This window comes from Staurois parvus, unplaced genomic scaffold (genome assembly GCF_062004578.1).
Source record: "Staurois parvus isolate SC_StPar_1 unplaced genomic scaffold, SC_StPar_1.0 ptg000748l, whole genome shotgun sequence".
NCBI lineage: Eukaryota > Metazoa > Chordata > Amphibia > Anura > Ranidae > Staurois > Staurois parvus.
In genome coordinates this window covers 3982896-4002305 of record NW_028318544.1, presented here as the reverse complement: position 1 = coordinate 4002305, position 19410 = coordinate 3982896, and the positions used below count along the sequence as shown (strand labels likewise).

The 19410-nt window shown below is 41.0% G+C and overlaps 1 protein-coding gene across 2 annotated transcripts in view; it reads left to right on the top strand.

Annotated features, from left to right (window-relative positions):
- The window catches only part of NCOA2 (nuclear receptor coactivator 2), a 132080-nt gene that overhangs the window by 30368 nt on the left and 82302 nt on the right, over positions 1 to 19410 (top strand). For both annotated transcript variants that reach the window (XM_089654288.1, XM_089654287.1), the window contains exons 3-4: positions 9112 to 9215; positions 18582 to 18759. In XM_089654288.1, coding sequence (XP_089510414.1) covers positions 9112 to 9215; positions 18582 to 18759 — 282 coding nt within the window. The remainder of the gene's footprint in view (positions 1 to 9111; positions 9216 to 18581; positions 18760 to 19410) is intronic.

The window sequence follows — 19410 nt, the reverse complement described above, 5'->3', positions numbered from 1 at the left end:
AAGCACCATCATTGACTTTTAATGATTTTTATCCATGTCCAGTCTGTTGAAATAGTTTTTATTTAATATAGTAAGTAAAGAAAGTAAGAAATCCTTGTACACTCGATTTGCTCTCTGAAAAGCAATCTGTATTCAGATCACTCTTCAGGGAGCATTGGACAGGTGGTGAGTAGGCATTGTATCGCCTCTTCCGCAGCTGTTTTAACACCCTAAATGCCAGACTACCATGCGTTTGCGGAGGGTCCCCATTAATTTTCTTGTTACCTGCCTTTCCAGCTAAAGGTGGAGCAGTTGAAGGGCGGTAAATGCATGGCTCACCCATATGGCTTTTCTTCAAACCCCCCCAACTTCTAGTGTAAGCGTGCCCTTAGAGGCTTGAGACAAATCTTTTTCCACTGACAAGGGTGCTGCCTAAAAAGTGTTCTCTAGATTTCAGCTGAAATTTTTTAGTCAAGTACATTTAAATCTGCTAGTCTAAAGTTTGGCCATACATAGATTGAAATTAGGCTGGTTCAGCAGGGAGTGGCTGAATTTTTGACCCATGTATGGGCACTGTGGTTGAACAGAAGTTGATCTTCCGATCAGCCTTCTTGGATTTTGGCACTTGAGCAAAGCTACAGGCCATAGTCTACAGTTCTGATATGTGTACTCTGACAACAGGGAAGTCTGGAATGTGTGGAGGGGCAATTAATGTTTGACAATTAAGAAGTCCTCAGTTCCGGCTCTGGATTAGGGTTCCACCTGGCAAGCTGAAAAAGACTTTATGGGAACTGGTGTAACATTTTCTGTTAGCTGCCAGATGGGCGAATGCCATATAGGTAGGGATTCTTTTTTTCGGCTGAAACGCAGTGGTACTCGCCCCAAAGATCGTACATCTGACCTCCGCTTTTATGTCACATGGTTGGTGCAATTAAGGTTCTGTGCCTAAGCCACCCAAAGAGGCACTCCTATCACTTGTAAACACAGAAGCCGGCAGTGTAGTGAGTAGTGCAGAAGACTTCCTTTACTGGCCTCTGTGTTTGCAAGTGACATGTCGGTGAGCAGTGACCACAGTGCCAGAGGTATGGTGTACCGCTATGTTCTGGATAGAAAAAAAAACCTGGCTTTATGGCATTTACCCATCTGGCAGCTAATAGAATATGGTACTCCAGTTTCCACACTGGAAACTGGTTGGATTCGAAAGGAAGCAATGATTCCTGGGTCTTTCTCTTGCTTCCTGACTCTTTTGGGGCAGGTTACATTTTTTACCCAGCCTTCATGTCATGTTTAAAGTAATTCCTGTGGCCTCAAGAGAACCTTATCTCTCCAGATTCAGAGGAGGGGGGATAATTTTAGAGGTGACTTTATAGGTGTGTCTTTTTGTACAGGTACTCTTTCTTCTTTCTATCTATTATGATTTTCTACCAGTCCTTGTTTCCATTCTAATACACTTCATCTTGCACCTCTCCCAGTTTTCATGCCTCAGCACAGAAGACTTTAATGCAGTTTTACTTGTTATTTTTATGATTGCTTTTAGTATCACTTTAAAATAAAAAGTGTGTTATACTTACCTGCTCTGTGCAGAGGTTTTTCCCGTTGTTGCTCCTGGCCCCTCCCTTCTGCCTAGTGCCCCCAGAGCAAACCGCTTGCTATGGGGGCACCCAGATAAGCTCGCTCTGAGATGCTGCTCTGCATGTCCATTCACACACACACAGCACCAGCTCAGCCCCGCCCCCTCTTTCCCTTCATTGGCGCACTGGCTGTAATTGACAGTAGTGGGGGTCAGTTGCCCCCACTGCTGTCTGCCAGTGGGGAAGGAAAGTCTCCGGAGAGCCAAGACTGTCGTGCCCATCGCTGGTTTGAGATGAGGCTCAGGTAAGTATTAGGAGGACTGGGTGGCTGCTGCAGAAACATTTTTTTTTACCTTTGTGCATAGAATGCATGAAAGTAAAGAAACTTGAGCCTTTACAACCACTTTAGGATCCTGCTTACATGTTTAAATTTAAATTGAGGCAATGAATCAGAACAGTGACACATTTTCTTCAAAACAAACTTCTTCTGTCATGAGCTATATTTGTATGTTAAGCCGTGTAATACAGATATGAGACAGCCTATGCATTGTGTTAGTAAACATATTGAGGAAAATGTGAATCATTACAAGGAGGAGCAGGTATTACAACTGTTCCAACTGCATAACCCATCATGCTCATTCAATGACCACTCAATGACAGTCATGGGAAATCGTGTTGCCACCTCTTATCTATTTTTACATTTCCTAGTTGTTGGTTTTTATTACTGCACTATTAGTTTGTTTTATCTGAAGATGTCAGTTGGTAGATTTCCTGCACATTTAATATGTGGCTTTCTGTATCTATTAAAAATAAATAAAATATGGAAAAAATTAGTGTTGCCCAAAGTCACCAATCAGATGAGACCTGACTGGTAACCTTGAACAGCAACCCCAACATTGTTCAAGTTTTTTCTCAAATTTTTATAACTAGGTTGTCAACAATTGCTTTTTGACATATACTATAAAAAAAATAGCCTAGGTTACTTTGACAGTACTCTGGTATAATGGAAAAGCAGGCTATGTTCTAACATTTTGAAGAAAGTGTAGGACCTATATTCTGAGACCAATTGTGTCTGTCCAGACCACCTTCAATATACCATGCTATCTGGCAGAAAGCAACATTCATAAAGAAAGAACTGGGAAATCCCTACTGCTTTAGAGGAACATTTTTTTTTTCAATGATTCTGCCCTGTTCTGTTGTAATATGTGTAGGAGGAGTGGCACATGTAACGTCTATTTTTTTCTATTTTGTTCGCCGTATGCATGGCTGTTAGAAGCATAGCATTTTTCATGAAATTGCACAGGGGTTGTGGTCGGCTTAAAGCTTAACTCCACTTTTATGGGGAGAAAAAAAGTATACATTAAAAAAAAAAAAAAATAAATATATATATATATATATTAACCTATAGATGTGACACAAGTCATATTGTAATTAAATGTTATTTAAACATGACTTTTTTTTTTCCTTTTCAATATGCAACTCCTCTAGTTTTCTGTAAAATGCAATATGGCAACCTAGAGGTGTTCTGTACACAGATGGTGTGCAGAATGCCCCCCAGAAATGTAATATTCTGCTTGTGTGATTGCTTCACTGATTTTCCCAGAAGTCCGCACTAAGATACAAGTCAGATTTTGGGCATCCTCTGCAACAAAAAGGTCATTTTTGATGAGATGCTCCCAAAGGGAACGCTGCAGCAGCAGGTTGATCATGAAATCACTCCCGTTCACATTCATTTTGCACATACACAGACAAACAATTTGTTCAGATTAACAAAAGGTAGGAATTTGCAACAAAGTTTAATAACATACCTGCAATGTAGATAGATCACCCAGAGGGGTTTTTTTTTTTCCTCAACAAAATGGAGTTACTCTTCAAATTGATCTCGCTTACTAGAGTTTTCCTTTTACCTTGAAGTTTCTACATTCAATGAATCTCTACATCTGCATTGGTTTGCCATAAACAGCATGTTGGTGGCGGTGGTAATGAGATTATACGGTTTGCACCAAATATTTTACCTTTTATTGTGCATCCCAACAAAAAATACAACCACAATGCTGCAGCTCTTTTGGAGTTCCTAATAACCTGAATGAAGATCAGACTGCTTTTGCTTACAAATTGGAATACCTATATTAGTTATTTTAACCCAATTAGATTTTTGGCATTGTCTTTGTAAGCCAAGGCTTTGTAGAACTCAAGAGACAGATCGCCACTGTGCATATCTAACATAATTGTAGAGCAGTGTAAAAATGAATGGAGTGTTTTTTTTTTTTTTTTAAGAAATGTATAGTATTCCTCCTCTTATTTTTGCCCCCTGTGCTATGCTTCATCATGACATTTAGGAGCGTCTGTGGATGTGTGCACACTCAATCAGCAGCTGAACATTAGTTTACTGCTGCGTTGCCATGGCTGCGTGTAGTCCAACTCGGGTGACACAACTGCTGCTGCTGAACTCAGTAAGTGTAGTCACCCTAGTAAAGGAAGTGCTGCATGGATATACCTTACTAGTTTGATTCATTTAAAAGTAGACCTTTTAAGAAACGTTTTATTTTTTTTTAAATCGTAGAAGCGTGTATAAACTTATTTGGTTTATGTTGCTGGGTTTGGATACACGTTGAGCGATCCTTTTTTTTTGACAGTGGAAGAGTATGTACCTTGCGTTCTTTTTTGGATTGGCTTCTTGGCGATCATTTTTCTAACCTTAAACCATTTTTATCCAATGGGATCCTCAGGACCATCTGGGGTAGAACCCAGAAGATGTTTTTCTGGAGGTTCCAAGCTTTATGTAAAGCCTGTCATTGTCTGGGCACATCTCTATACATAGAGAAAAGCAGGAGAAAATATGTTCATGCCACATACTGGAAATGATTTAACCTAATTAGCTTAGTCTTTTGAAGGACCCTACAAAGCTCTAATGTATGATCAGGCCTCTCCAAGCCTACATTACTGTAGGACAGGTCTGCTTACAAAAGGTCGGATTGAGTTTGAAATCTGGGATAAGATTCAAATGAAAGGCCAGAAATCCCCCGGTGCTGATTTTACTAGAGAGCAGTAGGAAATGTCTGTTTGCTCTTACATTTGCCAGATTAAAGCACATATTTGGTGTGTGAGCCGGTAAGCAGCTGAACATTGAAGTCTTCCCCCTGCTTTGCAGAGAAAGTTCATATTGATGTGGTGATTTTGAACTATTTGTGGAATGTAGTCGTCCTCTACCTCTAAATTTAAAGAGCTAGTCTTAGCTGCGGTGACTATGTCAATTTATACAGTGCGCCTTTTATCGGTTTAGGCTCCGCAGTGGCATGCTGGCATGCCATGACCTCTCGGAATCCAAAAGTCACAGCATAGCAATAATTAATTGGGGTAATGGGGTTAGTACAATATTACATAATGGAACGACACAGTTATAGCAACCAGTTAAGGACTTTCTCACTTTAAGCGTGAAATGCTCTGCTGCAGCTTAAGCTGGATTATTGTAACAGCACAGAGGGCCCTGCTGTGTAGTGGTAGACCGGCTATTACACTATAAGCCCTAAAGCCAGGGTCGACTTCTTAGGAAAGTGGGAACTGCTTTAAAGTAGTTCTCCAATCAAATGAGAAGAAATAGAATCACTTGATGGCTTTTTATATCTTTTGGAAAATCCAGTGACGAGGGGGCTGAAAAATGAGGTGTGAATCCCCTAAAGTAACTGCTAGGGCAGAATTGTAAATTTCTTAAACTTTTATGGAAGTTGGGTTTCTGGCCACCAGGACAGAAAGTGAAATCTCCCCATTCGGCACCCATATAGTAAGAAAAAAAAAAAAAAAATACCCTTCCATATATATATATAAAACAATGCTAAATATACCACATGCTGCTCTACACGAGATGAGACTCCACACTCCATAGGTTTCATTCAGGGCTTGGCACAGCTCTACTGAAGAAATTCATTGTACCAGCAACAGGAACACAGTACACTGAAAGTAAAATTCTTTATTAAAGGTTTAGTTCACCTTTGCCAAAAATACTTCCTTTGCAGGTAAGATAAACTGTGCAGCTTTTCCTACAGTTTCGTAATGCTGTTGCTATAGGTATAAGCCATTTACATACCTCCCGAAGTCCGGTCATAAAACTCCCAGTGATGGCAACGTCCTAGCAACATGGAAGGACTGGATGATGCCTAGACATTCCCAGCTGTTAAATGCTCATCCCAACCATCACAAGAGCGAGCTCTCAAACCTCTGCACATGTGTGGTCCACTATTTTCTCAGACTCAGCATTGCTGATGTCACAGGTAATGCAACAATGTAGAGAGTGCATATGAAGGGGTTTGAACCAGATGGGAGTGTCTTTGTAACGTCTTCGCAACAATGCAGGATAGGATGATCTGGGAATGTTTTAGCCAGGCTTTCGGTGATATGTCAATTACCTGCACATATTTACCTTTGGTCAAAACTGCACAGTTTGTTTCTATCTGCATGCTCCCCTTATCTGCATAGGCAGTTTTTGGGAAAGGTGAAAACTGGGCAGGTGAACTAACCTTTTAAAATAGCCAGCAGGAATATGTTCTGTTGGATGCATTTTGCGCAAAGCACAGCACTTTCCCAAAGTATATGGGATGCAATTCGTGCTTGCCACATTACTTTCTCAAAGAACATTCTTTGACAAAACTCTGTGCCTAGTGCAAAACATGTTAGAACTTGTTCCTTCTGGCTGTTTTATTAAAGGAAGAATATTTTTGTATCTTTATGTGCAGTGTTCCTGCTGCCAGAAAAATTGATTAAAAATACTAAGGTATTGTTGACCCAACTATAACTGATCAGTGTGAATAGGATTCCAAATATTGTCCTGTTTCAAAAGATAAATCTGCACCAGATCTGCCCAGTTTTCTACCTTGATACTAAACTTTGCCTTAAGATGCCCTTTTTGGAAATTTCCAGGGTTCATGTACTAGGACTTTATTGTGTGTGACCACTTTATAGTGGTTATAAAGCCTAAACATTTTTTACCTAATGCATTCCTTGCATTAAGATAAAAATGTTTAGGCTTGAGTATGCCCCCCCCACTCCTTATACTTACCTGGGCCCTCATTCAGTCTAGCACTGTGCACAAGAGCAGCTCTTCTCTTCCCTCATTTCCTGGTCTCACTGGCTTTTCTGAGGCAGCGGCTGCCATTGGCTCCCGCTGCTGTCAATCAAAGCCAGTGACTAGGGAGCAGGGAACGTGGCCGAGTTTGTGTCTACAGACACAGACAGCATAGCTTGGAAGAGAGCATGCAGGTGGACCCCACAGGAAGTGTTTTACTATTGGGTACCACCGAGAAGAGGAGGAGCCAGGAGCATCAGTGGGGGGGACCTAAGAAGAGGATGTTCAGGGCCGCTCTGTGCAATTCCATTGCACAGAACAGGTAAGTATAACATCTTTGTTATTTAAAAAAATAAAATTGTATTCATTAATAATCACTTTAAACAAGGGGTCTCCAAATATACTAAAGAAAGGGCCAGTTACTGTCCTTTAGACTTTAGGCAGACTGTGCTCGATCTTTGGTATTAGGGAGAGATTTAGTTGGTGTCAGTGGGAGAACTAGTGCTCCATCGTTGGTGTCAGTGGGAGAACTAGTGCTCCATCGTTGGTGTCAGTGGGAGAACTAGTGCTCCATCGTTGGTGTCAGTGGGAGAACTAGTGCTCCATCGTTGGTGTCAGTGGGAGAACTAGTGCTCCATCGTTGGTGTCAGTGGGAGAACTAGTGCTCCATCGTTGGTGTCAGTGGGAGAACTAGTGCTCCATCGTTGGTGTCAGTGGGAGAACCAGTGCTCCATCGTTGGTGTCAGTGGGAGAACTAGTGCTCCATCGTTGGTGTCAGTGGGAGAACTAGTGCTCCATCGTTGGTGTCAGTGGGAGGACTAGTGCTCCATCGTTGGTGTCAGTGGGAGGACTAGTGCTCCATCGTTGGTGTCAGTGGGAGGACTAGTGCTCCATCGTTGGTGTCAGTGGGAGGACTAGTGATCCATCGTTGGTGTCAGTGGGAGGACTAGTGATCCATCGTTGGTGTCAGTGGGAGGACTAGTGATCCATCGTTGGTGTCAGTGGGAGGACTAGTGATCCATCGTTGGTGTCAGTGGGAGGACTAGTGATCCATCGTTGGTGTCAGTGGGAGGACTAGTGATCCATCGTTGGTGTCAGTGGGAGGACTAGTGATCCATCGTTGGTGTCAGTGGGAGGACTAGTGATCCATCGTTGGTGTCAGTGGGAGGACTAGTGATCCATCGTTGGTGTCAGTGGGAGGACTAGTGATCCATCGTTTGTGTCAGTGGGAGGACTAGTGATCCATCGTTTGTGTCAGTGGGAGGACTAGTGATCCATCGTTAGTGTCAGTGGGAGGACTAGTGATCCATCGTTGGTGTCAGTGGGAGGACTAGTGATCCATCGTTGGTGTCAGTGGGAGGACTAGTGATCCATCGTTGGTGTCAGTGGGAGGACTAGTGATCCATCGTTTGTGTCAGTGGGAGGACTAGTGATCCATCGTTTGTGTCAGTGGGAGGACTAGTGATCCATCGTTAGTGTCAGAGGAAGGAATAGTGCCCCACCGTTGATGTCAGTGGAAGGAATAGTGCTCCATTGTTGGTATCAGTGGAAGGAATAGTGCTCCATTGTTGGTGTCAGTGCAAGAAATATTGCCCCATCGTTGGTATTGGTGGAAGGAATAATGATCCATTCTTGGCGTCAGTGTCAGGAATAATGCCTCAAGGACTGGATAAAGGCAAGCAAAGAGCCACATCTGGCCACAGTTTAGAGACCACTACTATTGAAATGATTTCATGTTGTGGGTAACTATTTATCACAGCAACATTCAGCATTCTGGCAGGTGTTGGTTTGTCCCTTTTTAAGCCAAGTTATTTTTTAATTAAGTTTTTTTGATAGGAAATAAAGCATGAGCTGCTTGTTACAAAATAAGTGTCACATCTGGTTACCAGTTAATATCTATAACTGCCTAGAGCATCTGCCTATTTACTAAACAGATCGAAATCCGTCTACAAAAAGTGACACAAGTAGAGGTATATAAACGCAGAGTTATTCTAATCCTACAGAAGCCTCTTTGGGATGCTGTTCTGAACTACTTGGGAATCTCAGGAATGTCCCTTCCTTGTGGTAACTGTTGGCTTTGGGAGCAAAAATGTCAAGTCCTCTCCAAGGTAGTGTTTGGCAGCTCAGCCGTGTTGTTCGTGTGGATAAACGTGAACGTGAAATGACTCTTTTCATAGCCATCCTGTGACTAAGCACAAATATGGAAAACACCCTGGAAATTATAGCGTATCTTTTAAAATGTACCCATCGCCTACACACAGTAACAGATGTTTTCTGGTGGCATGGAGTACTGAGAATGTGATGTTGAAGAGTTTATTGGTTCCTGTATCCCCTGCAGCATCAGGTGCTGTGACTCGATCAATCCTCTAGTTTCTAGTGATTTCATAGACTACTTTTAATGGCTGCCTCTGTCTGGTATTGCTAAGTATAGTGCTAGAGTATGCATATGAGCATCTCTTGGGTATTTCATAATGTGTAATGTTTTATTTTTTTCTGTTGCAGAGAAAGCAGCAGCTGCAAATGAGGATGAAGTTCAGAAAGCGGACATATCCTCTACAGGCCAAAGTGTCATAGACAAGGATACACTTGGACCCATGATGCTGGAGGTATGTCTTATTAATGGTATCTCTTGTACAACATTACACCCACTGGCAACATGTATGCATTATTATCTCACTAAAAGACCATTTAAACTTAATGTGTATGTCCGTTATATGTTATTTCTTTATCCATTGCAGTGTGTTTTGTATGCAGCAGGAAGCACCTGCTGCAACATTGCGCACTAACAAAGAGCAAGATGAGTCAGGACATGGAGATTAAACAAGAACAGAGTCACATCTTACTAGTGTAGGGTACTGATGCCAAAAAACTGCCCATGCAGGTAAGGGGTGACTGTAGATAACAAAAAAAAAAGAACAAACTGGGCAGTGTTCAATAAAGTTGAATAATGCCCTTGCTTTAGGCCATTTACATTCCTCCCAAAACCTAGATAAAAAACTCTGAGATGGATTCATCCTGACTTGGCTTGTTGCTAGGACGTTGCAAAGCCACACTCAATTGTTACTAATGCCGTGATGGCACCCCCAACTTTATTCAAATCTGCAAAGTTTGTTTTTATCTACTTGCATGGGCGGTTTTTTTGGTAAAGGTCAACTAACCCTTTAATATACTACTATCTGCTTTGGCATTGCTGATGACAGCCAGTGTTTTGGGCTGCTGGAACCAATTTTGAATTTTAGGTTCTACATGAAATGAAGTTTAGAAAGTAAATGTTTTTTTGGTTTTTAAACGTGTGGCACCCTTTCTTACTAGGCGCAACCAGTGCATTTTCTTATTTGTGGTGTTCAAAAGAAAAAATTCTGTTCTAGAGGTGGTGTATTTTGTAACAAAAGTAGAATTGCAAAGAAAAGGTTTACTCTGGCTTGCTGAAATTTGCAAGTCTTAGTTCATCCTGTTTTCCACATAGAGAAACACCATACAATAGCTCTGCGGGAGAGACTCCCCGTCAACACTGACTATGTTGATGTGGGAGTTGAGCGATATTCTTTCCTTCAACCTGTGGTTGTAAGAAAGAAAATCACATTGTCTATGGCCTGCCTTATATAAGCTGAAGCCCGTGTAAACAGGCCTTAGTCCTGTTGTGGGCTATGGCCTGCCTTATATAAGCTGAAGCCTGTGTAAACAGGCCTTAGTCCTGTTGTGGGCTGACCGCACAGAATATTTCTGGTGTCAGTCCTGCCCAGTCTTCTTTTGCGTAACTACTCAGGCCCTCCTGCAATGCGACCTGTTACAGATACATTTGCCTGCACAGTGCCAGCTTCAAGGTACTGACTCCCCGAATGGTTCCTACTCAGATTGTCTGACCCTTCCATCTCTGCAACACAAAGGCTAATCATTCTGTAGTCCCAAGATAAGAACTGGGAGGGCAAAACAAGCTGTTTGCGATAACAGAAAATGTGTACAGGACAGCTCTGAATTTCTGACATGATCAACAGTGTTTTTTCTTTTTTTCCATGGGTGATTAGTGAACAGATATAGTAAACGCTTTTCATGGTATATTTAACAGACCAAAAGGGCGCAAATAAGAGTAGTTCATTGTTAGAATCTACATATACTTTAAGCATCTTCACATCGATAAATATGAAATATTGCACATTTTTAGCCAGGTTTTGGTGTTCTTTGGGAGCTTGTTGAATGATCTTTTTACAACCGGTATGCTAAAAACAAAAGCCTAAATAGCATACATACACCCCCTTCCCTGGCTAGCTTTAGTATATGAAAATAATGGAACCTGTGTTTTGTGAACGCGGGCAGAATCGCAGCAATTCTGTTGTGATCCAAAAACATCCAAACATCGTGTGAGTGGAACCGCCCTGGTTCACGCATATGCGATTCTGGATGCTTTTTCAAACGCACAGATTCACATAACAGGCTAGATATTATGTGTTCCTATTGAGATGGTTCACACAGTTGCGATTCACATGCATTGTGTTTTGAGTGCCATTATGAAAAGGGACCTGTTCAATTTTGTAGCCGTGCGTTCCAGACTCAGAGTAGCATGCGTAAGTAAGTGTTCACATAGGATTGTTATTGACAGGAGTAAATAAGTGTTCACATAGGATTGTTATTGACAGGAATTTTTGCACTGGAGTCTATGGAAGGCTTTTTTGAACTGACGTCTATGGAAGGCATCCAGTGCCTGGAACTTCATGTCCTAGATGTTGGGCAATATGACTTACGCATCCCTGGAATGTCTGCGATGCATGCACAATCCTTTATGTATTAGCCCTTAAAAAACACTGCAAATACAGGAAAATATCTGTTGCTCTAACAGTAATCCAGTGTGTTTCCTGTTTGGGCTGACAACACAGTGCCTTCGCTGACCTGAAATCCCAATCAGCATTGTTAGCACTGCCTTCTTCACTACAGAACTCTGCCTATCCCATGCTCTTGTCTGTCCCTTTCCACACATATAAATGGGTTTCCTTCTCTGCAAAATAATGCTGCTCTCTGGACTCCCAAGAGCCTGTCCACACTTTGGGGAAGATTTACTAAAACTGGTGCACACACAATTTGGTGCAGCTGTGAATGGTAGCCAATCAACTTCCCGGTTTTATTTTTAAATTTTAATTAAACAAGCTGAAGTTGGAAGCTGGTTATGATGCACAGTTGCACCAGATTCTGTGTGCTCCAGTTTTAATAAATCTACCCCTTTTTGTGTGTAGGTAAAGGGCTGCTGGGAAATGTAGCTCTGGGGGTGTGCCTATGTTAGCAGAAAGTGAGCTATCCCAGAAAGAATTTTACAGGTCTGGTGATGAGTAAAAACACAGTTTTTTGCTAAAGAAACAAGATGAAAGTTGGAAAAAATAATGCTGCACTATGCTCTAGAGGCAAAGAAGCCAGTGTAGGTTAACCTTTGGTAATGCCTGGGTGTATTGTGTTTAGACATGCTTTTGTTAATGCTGTTTGAAACACCATGTTGAAAAAATGGAACTGGAAGTCACAGTTCTATGTACCAAATACAATAATAACTCAGACCATGGTAAAATGAACTGTAGTTTCCATCTATAACTTTAATGAGCCACCCCCCGTATTTCCCTAGGGCACACTAGAGCATAAACCCGTGGAGAGGTGTGGAACCCATGGTGTAGGGCTTGGACCCAATGATATGGTATACATACAATACACGCTATTATTATTTATAGTCAGATGCACACTTTGGTGGTTTCCTGCATGTAAAAGCTCCTGCTGCTGCTCTGTACTGAGACAAACATGCCAGTAAAGCGAGTTATAGAAAGAACTTGTAAATTCTCTGCAGCATTCGTCATAGGTATGAATCCTTCCAAGCCGTGTCTTACGGTGTGATGATTTACGCTGTGCTCCCCATTTCCTGTGCATTTCATATCAGCCGCTTTTATTGACTGCTTGGCCTGACTTTGTAGATGACGGCTGAACGTGGTTATCTCCTGAACCATTGTGCCACTTGTGCAGTTTGGATCATCTTGCAGCATGTCAGAAGCACTTCAATAAGGAAGCATCTGCTTTTTAATTGTTCCTTGAAATGTCTGCACTTATGCTTGTCAGAACACAAGTATATAGCAGTTGCCAGGCAACCAGGCATGAACTGCAATTTCTGGCGGTGAAGTAAACATCACATGACTGAGCAGAGACGAAGAACACTTATCTGTGCTTAGTGTGGATTTCTTACCAATTCATTATACACTCTTATACCTGCCCAAGTTAAAGTGGAATTATATGCTTTCAGTGCATTTGTTCTGCTCTCTGCTTGCTGGCAAAACCAATAAAATAACTCAGGAGTGAGTTAATAACTGTGGACTTTTTTTAGGCTTTATTGTTTACTGCCATCAAAACTGAAATGTCAGCAGCTCTTTTCATTTTCTCATATTATGTATTAGTTCAAACTGAACTCAAGGCAAGTGGACAAATAACACATTTGAGATTTCTAACTTTGTTCAGTCAGTCTGACTGGTGCTCCTGCAAGGCAGCGCAGCTTGGTCCTGGACCTGCTTTCAGGTTGTTTTACAGAAATGTGGTACAGCCAGTCTGTAGATGGACAATTAGCAGTCTTCTCTTTGCTCTCTCCTATCTTTCTGTGTTAGACTGTTAGCCCTGTGAAAAGCAATAGAACCTTGATTTGTCTCCAAGGATTTGCTTTCCATGTGAGAGATTTTTGATACTTGTGCTGGTTCTGTGTAAAAATGTTTTTTTTCTTTATTGAATGGATAACAATGTTTTTATGTCTAACTGGAAGTCCGCTTGAATTAAATTTACAGAGTACCATCTAAACTGACTGGATAACATTTACTCATAAGATGGGCACGTTCACACCATGTTTCTTTGAGCTGTGTTAACTTTCATCAAAGCAAGGGCACATAGAACACAATTGTTTTCTTTGTGCCCTGTTCACACCATTCAGGTTCGCTGAAGTGCACTGGATAAAATCATGTCATCCCTATACACACACCTATGTGAATGCTTTATAGCGGATGGACTGGTGTAAACCATTTTCTTTGGGGGAAAAAAAATACTTTTTAGGGTAGTGCATAATGCAGGGGTCTCCAAACTTTCTGAACAAAGGGCCAGTTTATTGTCCTTGGTGTCCTTTGGACTTTAGGAGGGGCGGACTGTGACCTTTGGGAGTAGAAATTGTCTTGGTGTCAGTGGGAGAAATCAATGCATCTTTGATATTAGGGGGAGGAATAGTGCTCCTTTGTGTCCGTGGGAGAAATCGTGCCCCATCGTTGGCATCATGTTGGTGGTGTTGGTGTCAATGAGAGGAAAAGTTGCCTATTGTTGGTGTCATTATGCAGAATAGTGCTCTATGGTTGGTGTCAGTGGGAGGAATAGTGCTCTATGGTTGGTGTCAGTGGGAGGAATAGTGCTCTATGGTTGGTGTCAGTGGGAGGATTAAAGCCTGTTGTTGATGTCAGTGGCAAGATTTATGCCCCATTGTTGCTGTCAGTGGGAGGAATAATGCCTCATGGTTGTTGTCAGTGGAAGGAATAGTGCCCCATCATTGGTGTCAGTGGGAGGAATCATGCCCCATTGTTGGTGTCAGTGGGAGGATTAATGTCTTGTATCAGGGGAAGAAAAGTGCCTCAAAGGGCCACATCCAGCCCACAGGCCACAGTTTGGAGACCACTGGCATAATGCACTGACACATAGGGGTTGATTTGCTAAAACTAGAGAGTGCAAAATTTAGTGCAGCTGTGCACAGTAGCCAATCAGCTTCTAATTTCAGCTTTTTCAATTAAACTTTGATAATAAAACCTGGAAATTGATTGGTCCCTTTGCAGAGCTGCACCAGATTTTGCACACTCCATTTTTAGTAAATCTCCCCCTATGTGGACCTGCACTTTGATACCCAAGTGTGGTGCCACTTCTTCCTCCTCCTCCTCAGATATTTATAACCAATTAGGTCTAAACCTTCTCATGTGGCCCCTATTTTGAATATACACAGAATGAGAACATTAAAATAATAATTTCAACTCTTCAGAGTACAGTTCATCATTTTGCTAATGCTGTATTTTCCTAAACAATAAAAAGTGCACAATAAAGCATTTACAACCTGAAATTTATGCAATAAAAGAAAATTCTTGATGTTCTCTTGTATGCACGGGGCTAAATTATGTGTATGTACAGGGTTAACTGGCGTATTGAAATGTATGGATTAGTACACCAGTGTTTGAATGGATCCCCAACACACCTAACCAGCAGATGTGCATTGCTGTGCAACACACTAATAGAAATCCTATGTTCACCTTTTTTTGGTGCATTAGGCATCCTGTTCAGTTGAATACTAAACAGAGAAGTGTTAATTGCCATAATGAATTCACATAACTCTTATATATCATGCCACTGGTTTTTTTTTTTTTTTTTTCAATTCTCTACCTTATTCCGGTAGCTCTGTTGAGTGGTCACATGATCTTTTCTTGCTTTTTGGCATCTTCAGGGAAAGATCCTTGGGAAGGGGCTTCTGTTACTGCAGTATGCGTCTGTTTGCACAGCCCTGATTTGGTGTTTAAACCTATAAAAAAAAAAAACTATTTCTGAAGAGCAATTTAGATTAAATATCAAAAAACTGTTTTACAGCTCCCTATAAATATTTACTGATCATCAAATGTGCATTTAGTTTTTTTGCATTATTTATGGTGTAGACGGGGGGGGGGGGGGGGGGTCAAAGACATTGGCTTTTTCACTTTGTTCAGATGGCATCTGCATCCAAGTTTTTTTTTTTTTTTTTACTTTACAGGTATTAGCAATTACATTTGATATTTTATAAATGTTTTATATATTTTTTATGTACTTAAAACTGATTTACATTAAATCTAAGCTTTTTTGTGAATTTCTTAGTGAATGTAATCAATCAGCATATTAAATCCCCCCCCTCATACTGTTTAGCAGTAGGAAGACATGGATGAGGGAGGGGAGTGTCATTTACCACTGTGTGTATATGCCCACATTTGTGACTCTATAGTCAGGTGGGCTGCATAGTTAATTAAAAGGAGGAAACTAATTAGCTTAAAAGGGAATTGACATTGCGCATGCTCAGTAGAGGACAGGAGTCTGGGTTTAATGACACTTTAATTCAACACACATTAACATGTTAATGCCAAACAGTAGTACAAATGGGACTTAACTCTAGCTTCACACATGTACAGATATCAGGTTTCATCAGAATTTCTGATCACTTTTGATGTGCCTTACAGAATGTTTGATGGGTTTTTTCACCCTACATTGCAGCTAAAATTTTTAAAATTGTTTACAAGAAAGTTTGGTCAAATGTTCCTACTTACAGTAGAAGATCAAATTGTTCAATATACCAAACTATCTAGAATCACTTTTAAAAACCATCAAAGCCATCTGCTTCCCTGAACAGTTGCATCTGTTCAGTTTTTTTAAAATAATTATTGGAAAATGATTGAGGAAGCTCCACACCCAGCTTGGTTTCTCTCAGAGCCGATAGATCTTTAGATATTGGCAGCTTGGAGGTTCCTGCTCTAGAGCAATAACTAATATGATCTCTTCCTGGGTCCCTAGTCAGTCCCTGCAGGAGTTGTCATTGCTTTTTCTGTGTGGTCTCTGAGTAAAGTTCTGAATATTATGTATTCTCTCCATGTGTTTTGAAGCAAGTGTAGATAGATAAACAGATGAATCATGAAATTAAACCCACTTGTGCATCCCAGCACATAATTCATGCATTAAGTTTGGTCTGGAAACTAATTATTTTTTTGTAGAAGCATTCCACAATACGCTTGATTAATATTCCTTTATCCATTCCTTAAAGTACAGATGGAGGTGATGGATAGCAGATATTCATTTTAAAGGAGAACCCTTGTGAGAATACAAATGTACAGTATATCCGGGTATTTACATGTAGATTTTTTTTGTTTTAATTTATGCAGAAATGCCTGTTGATCAGTTCACAGGAGGTTCTATTTGGGGATGGCATTGCATTGAAAGGAATGGCGAACCTGTTTACACACAATACAGAAATGGTGTTGTGCTGCAAACTGATTACATTTAATGATAGAAGCCTAGAACTTTGTGTCACTCTCCCTTTTTCTTGTTGGTATGTCTGAAAACAAGTAATAGCCAAAGGTGAACTGCTAAATGCATATGGATTCCTGGATGTCCTGTTTTGCATGGTGTTTACTTAGAAAAGAAAACAAAGCTATACTGCAGTTTCATTGAGTGCACGCTCTGTTTGTCTCAGATTTTTACATACCTGATTTCAGATTTTTATGTGTAGATATATTTTCTTTTCCAATAATCCAAATGATTATGTAATCTGCATGGTAGGTCTAATAATGTACCTAAGCAGCGTATCATTTTTATTTAGTTTGATCTTAAACCTGTACTTGCAATGAGACCAGAACAGCAACAAAGCACAATCACTGCCGTGCTACTAGGCAAAAAGCAATATGTGCGTTTGGTAAGCAAATACGATTGCCCCATCTCTACTTTGGAAGCTTGGCATACAAATGTTTAGTTTACTCTTTAAGATTTACCTTACAGCAAACCTCAAGACCATAAGTGTTTAATCTTCAACTGTATAGTATAAAAGGCACTTTTAATAACTCGCGGAGAGCAATCTGGATACCCAAAATCTTGGTGGCTTGTAAACCACAGATATGAAATATGAACAAAGTATATCCCTCTTATAGTGTGTGCTTATCTCAATCCAGCGTACTAAGTGTCATTTTTGTCTGCTGCCTCATTCCTCTGCTATCTGCATGAGTCCCTCCTGACAAGTATTCCTGACACTAAGAGAAAAATGGTGACAGGGAGGGCACAATCTGTGATTGACAGCCCTAGCTTTGTTCCTGTGTGAAGGGAGTGTGTCCCTTTCCTCCAATCAGCTCTCAGAGCTCACCTCACTCATGGAATGTCAGTTCACTGCACTTGCTGTCCAGAGCTGAGAGATCCTGTGTAAATTGTTCACTTTGAATGGATGTAGGGGAAAGAAGTTGTAGATAAACAGGTACATCTTATGCAGGAGGATTTGTTTAATCTCTGTGTATCACCTGAGGTCAGTCACTGCACTGAGTGTATGCAAGGGTATATAACCACTTTTAAGGTGGGTAAAGACTGATCGAAATTTAGCTGAATTTCAAACTGTGTGTGGTCCTCCCTGTTCCACAGAAGTTGATCGGCCATGCTGGGAAAATATAATCGATCAGCAGCTGCAGCCAATGATCAGCATATTCTGACAGTCGAGCGTCCTGCTGTCAATATACAATGTTGCAGCAGTGAGAACACCTCCATCCACCTTACTTGTGTGGATGGGGGAATCTGTTTGCTTTTTTTTATGCAGCCCACTAGCTGAACGAACAATAACTTACCGTGTATACCTATTATGCAATTTTCTACCTTGTTATCTAGTCCAGGGCCTTTGTTTGCTATTGATCAGTGTGGCAACCTACTGCCCTGATTGTGCTAATAGCTTAGGTAAGGGTTGGGTGAGTCTAGGCTGTCAACCAGGAATCCTGTTGAAAACGGCATACCAAACCCCCACAGGCTTCAGTGGCCCTGGAATGCCCTGTGTAAAATCTGAATATATTCTACAAGTCACACTTCACAAATAATCTGATCTGCTTACTCATGCTGATAATGTCAGCTTGGTATTGAGAATACAGAACTAATAGTACAGCCCAGTTGTGACAGATTTCCTGGTGTATTGATCATGTGATGTCACCAAGATCCTTTTTCCCTGCCCCTGGGCTGCACATCAGCCCACGATTTATGTTGTACTGGCGGACAAATAAAATGCCAAGACCTACAGTATATTATTGTTTAATTGATGCATGGAGAACACAAGGTGAGAATTGAAACTGAACAGTCTACATAGTTTACATATTTGTTGCTGTGTTGGTGATATAATCTTGTTTCATGTGGTGTTAAATGGCACACTTTCTGTAACGTGTTGTACATTTTTGCCTTTTCTCCAGGCCCTGGATGGGTTCTTCTTTGTGGTGAACCGTGAAGGGAACGTGGTATTTGTCTCCGAGAATGTGACTCAGTATCTCCGGTACAACCAAGAAGAGCTAATGAATACCAGTGTATATAACATTCTTCATGTTGGAGATCACAACGAGTTCATCAAAAACCTGCTGCCAAAGTCTTTAGGTAACCGTTTTTTGTTTTCCTTGAAAAGCTTCTGAAGTGTCAGTGGTGATGAACATGACTTGCAGCACTTGTAGCTACAGACTTTGCTTCAAATAGCAATAGGCCATGCGGAGAGCATCTGTTCCTATAGACCAGTCTTTCTTTTGCCTTACCCTTTGTTAATACAGAAACTCAGAATACACAGTATTTTTTCTTTCTTATATTCAGTTTTATCAGTAGGGTACATATATGGGTTTAAGGCTCATTCCTTACATTTGGAGAAAAGAGAGAGTTTTGGTTCTAGTCACTGATCTTTTCCACGCTCTGTTCTAGAAGGAGCACTTCTGGCACTCTGAAGTGCTTGTTATCTCTCTCTAGTTAACTGCCACACAGCCTGATTATCACACACAATGTTCAAATTTGTCACATAGCTTGCCTTTATCAGGCTTTGTATGGCCAGCCTTACGCTGCTCATACTAACAAGAGGCAAGAACACAGCAGAACATGACACAAACCCGAAAAGTCGTCGTGGCTAAGCTCGCAGCACAACTCTTTGGACATAGTTGGAATGAAATGATGGCTCAATGTAATCCAACATGGTTTCCTAACATACTCATGTGATTTAGGATTTAAAGGCCAACCCCATTGCAAAACAAAAATGTATGCACCCAT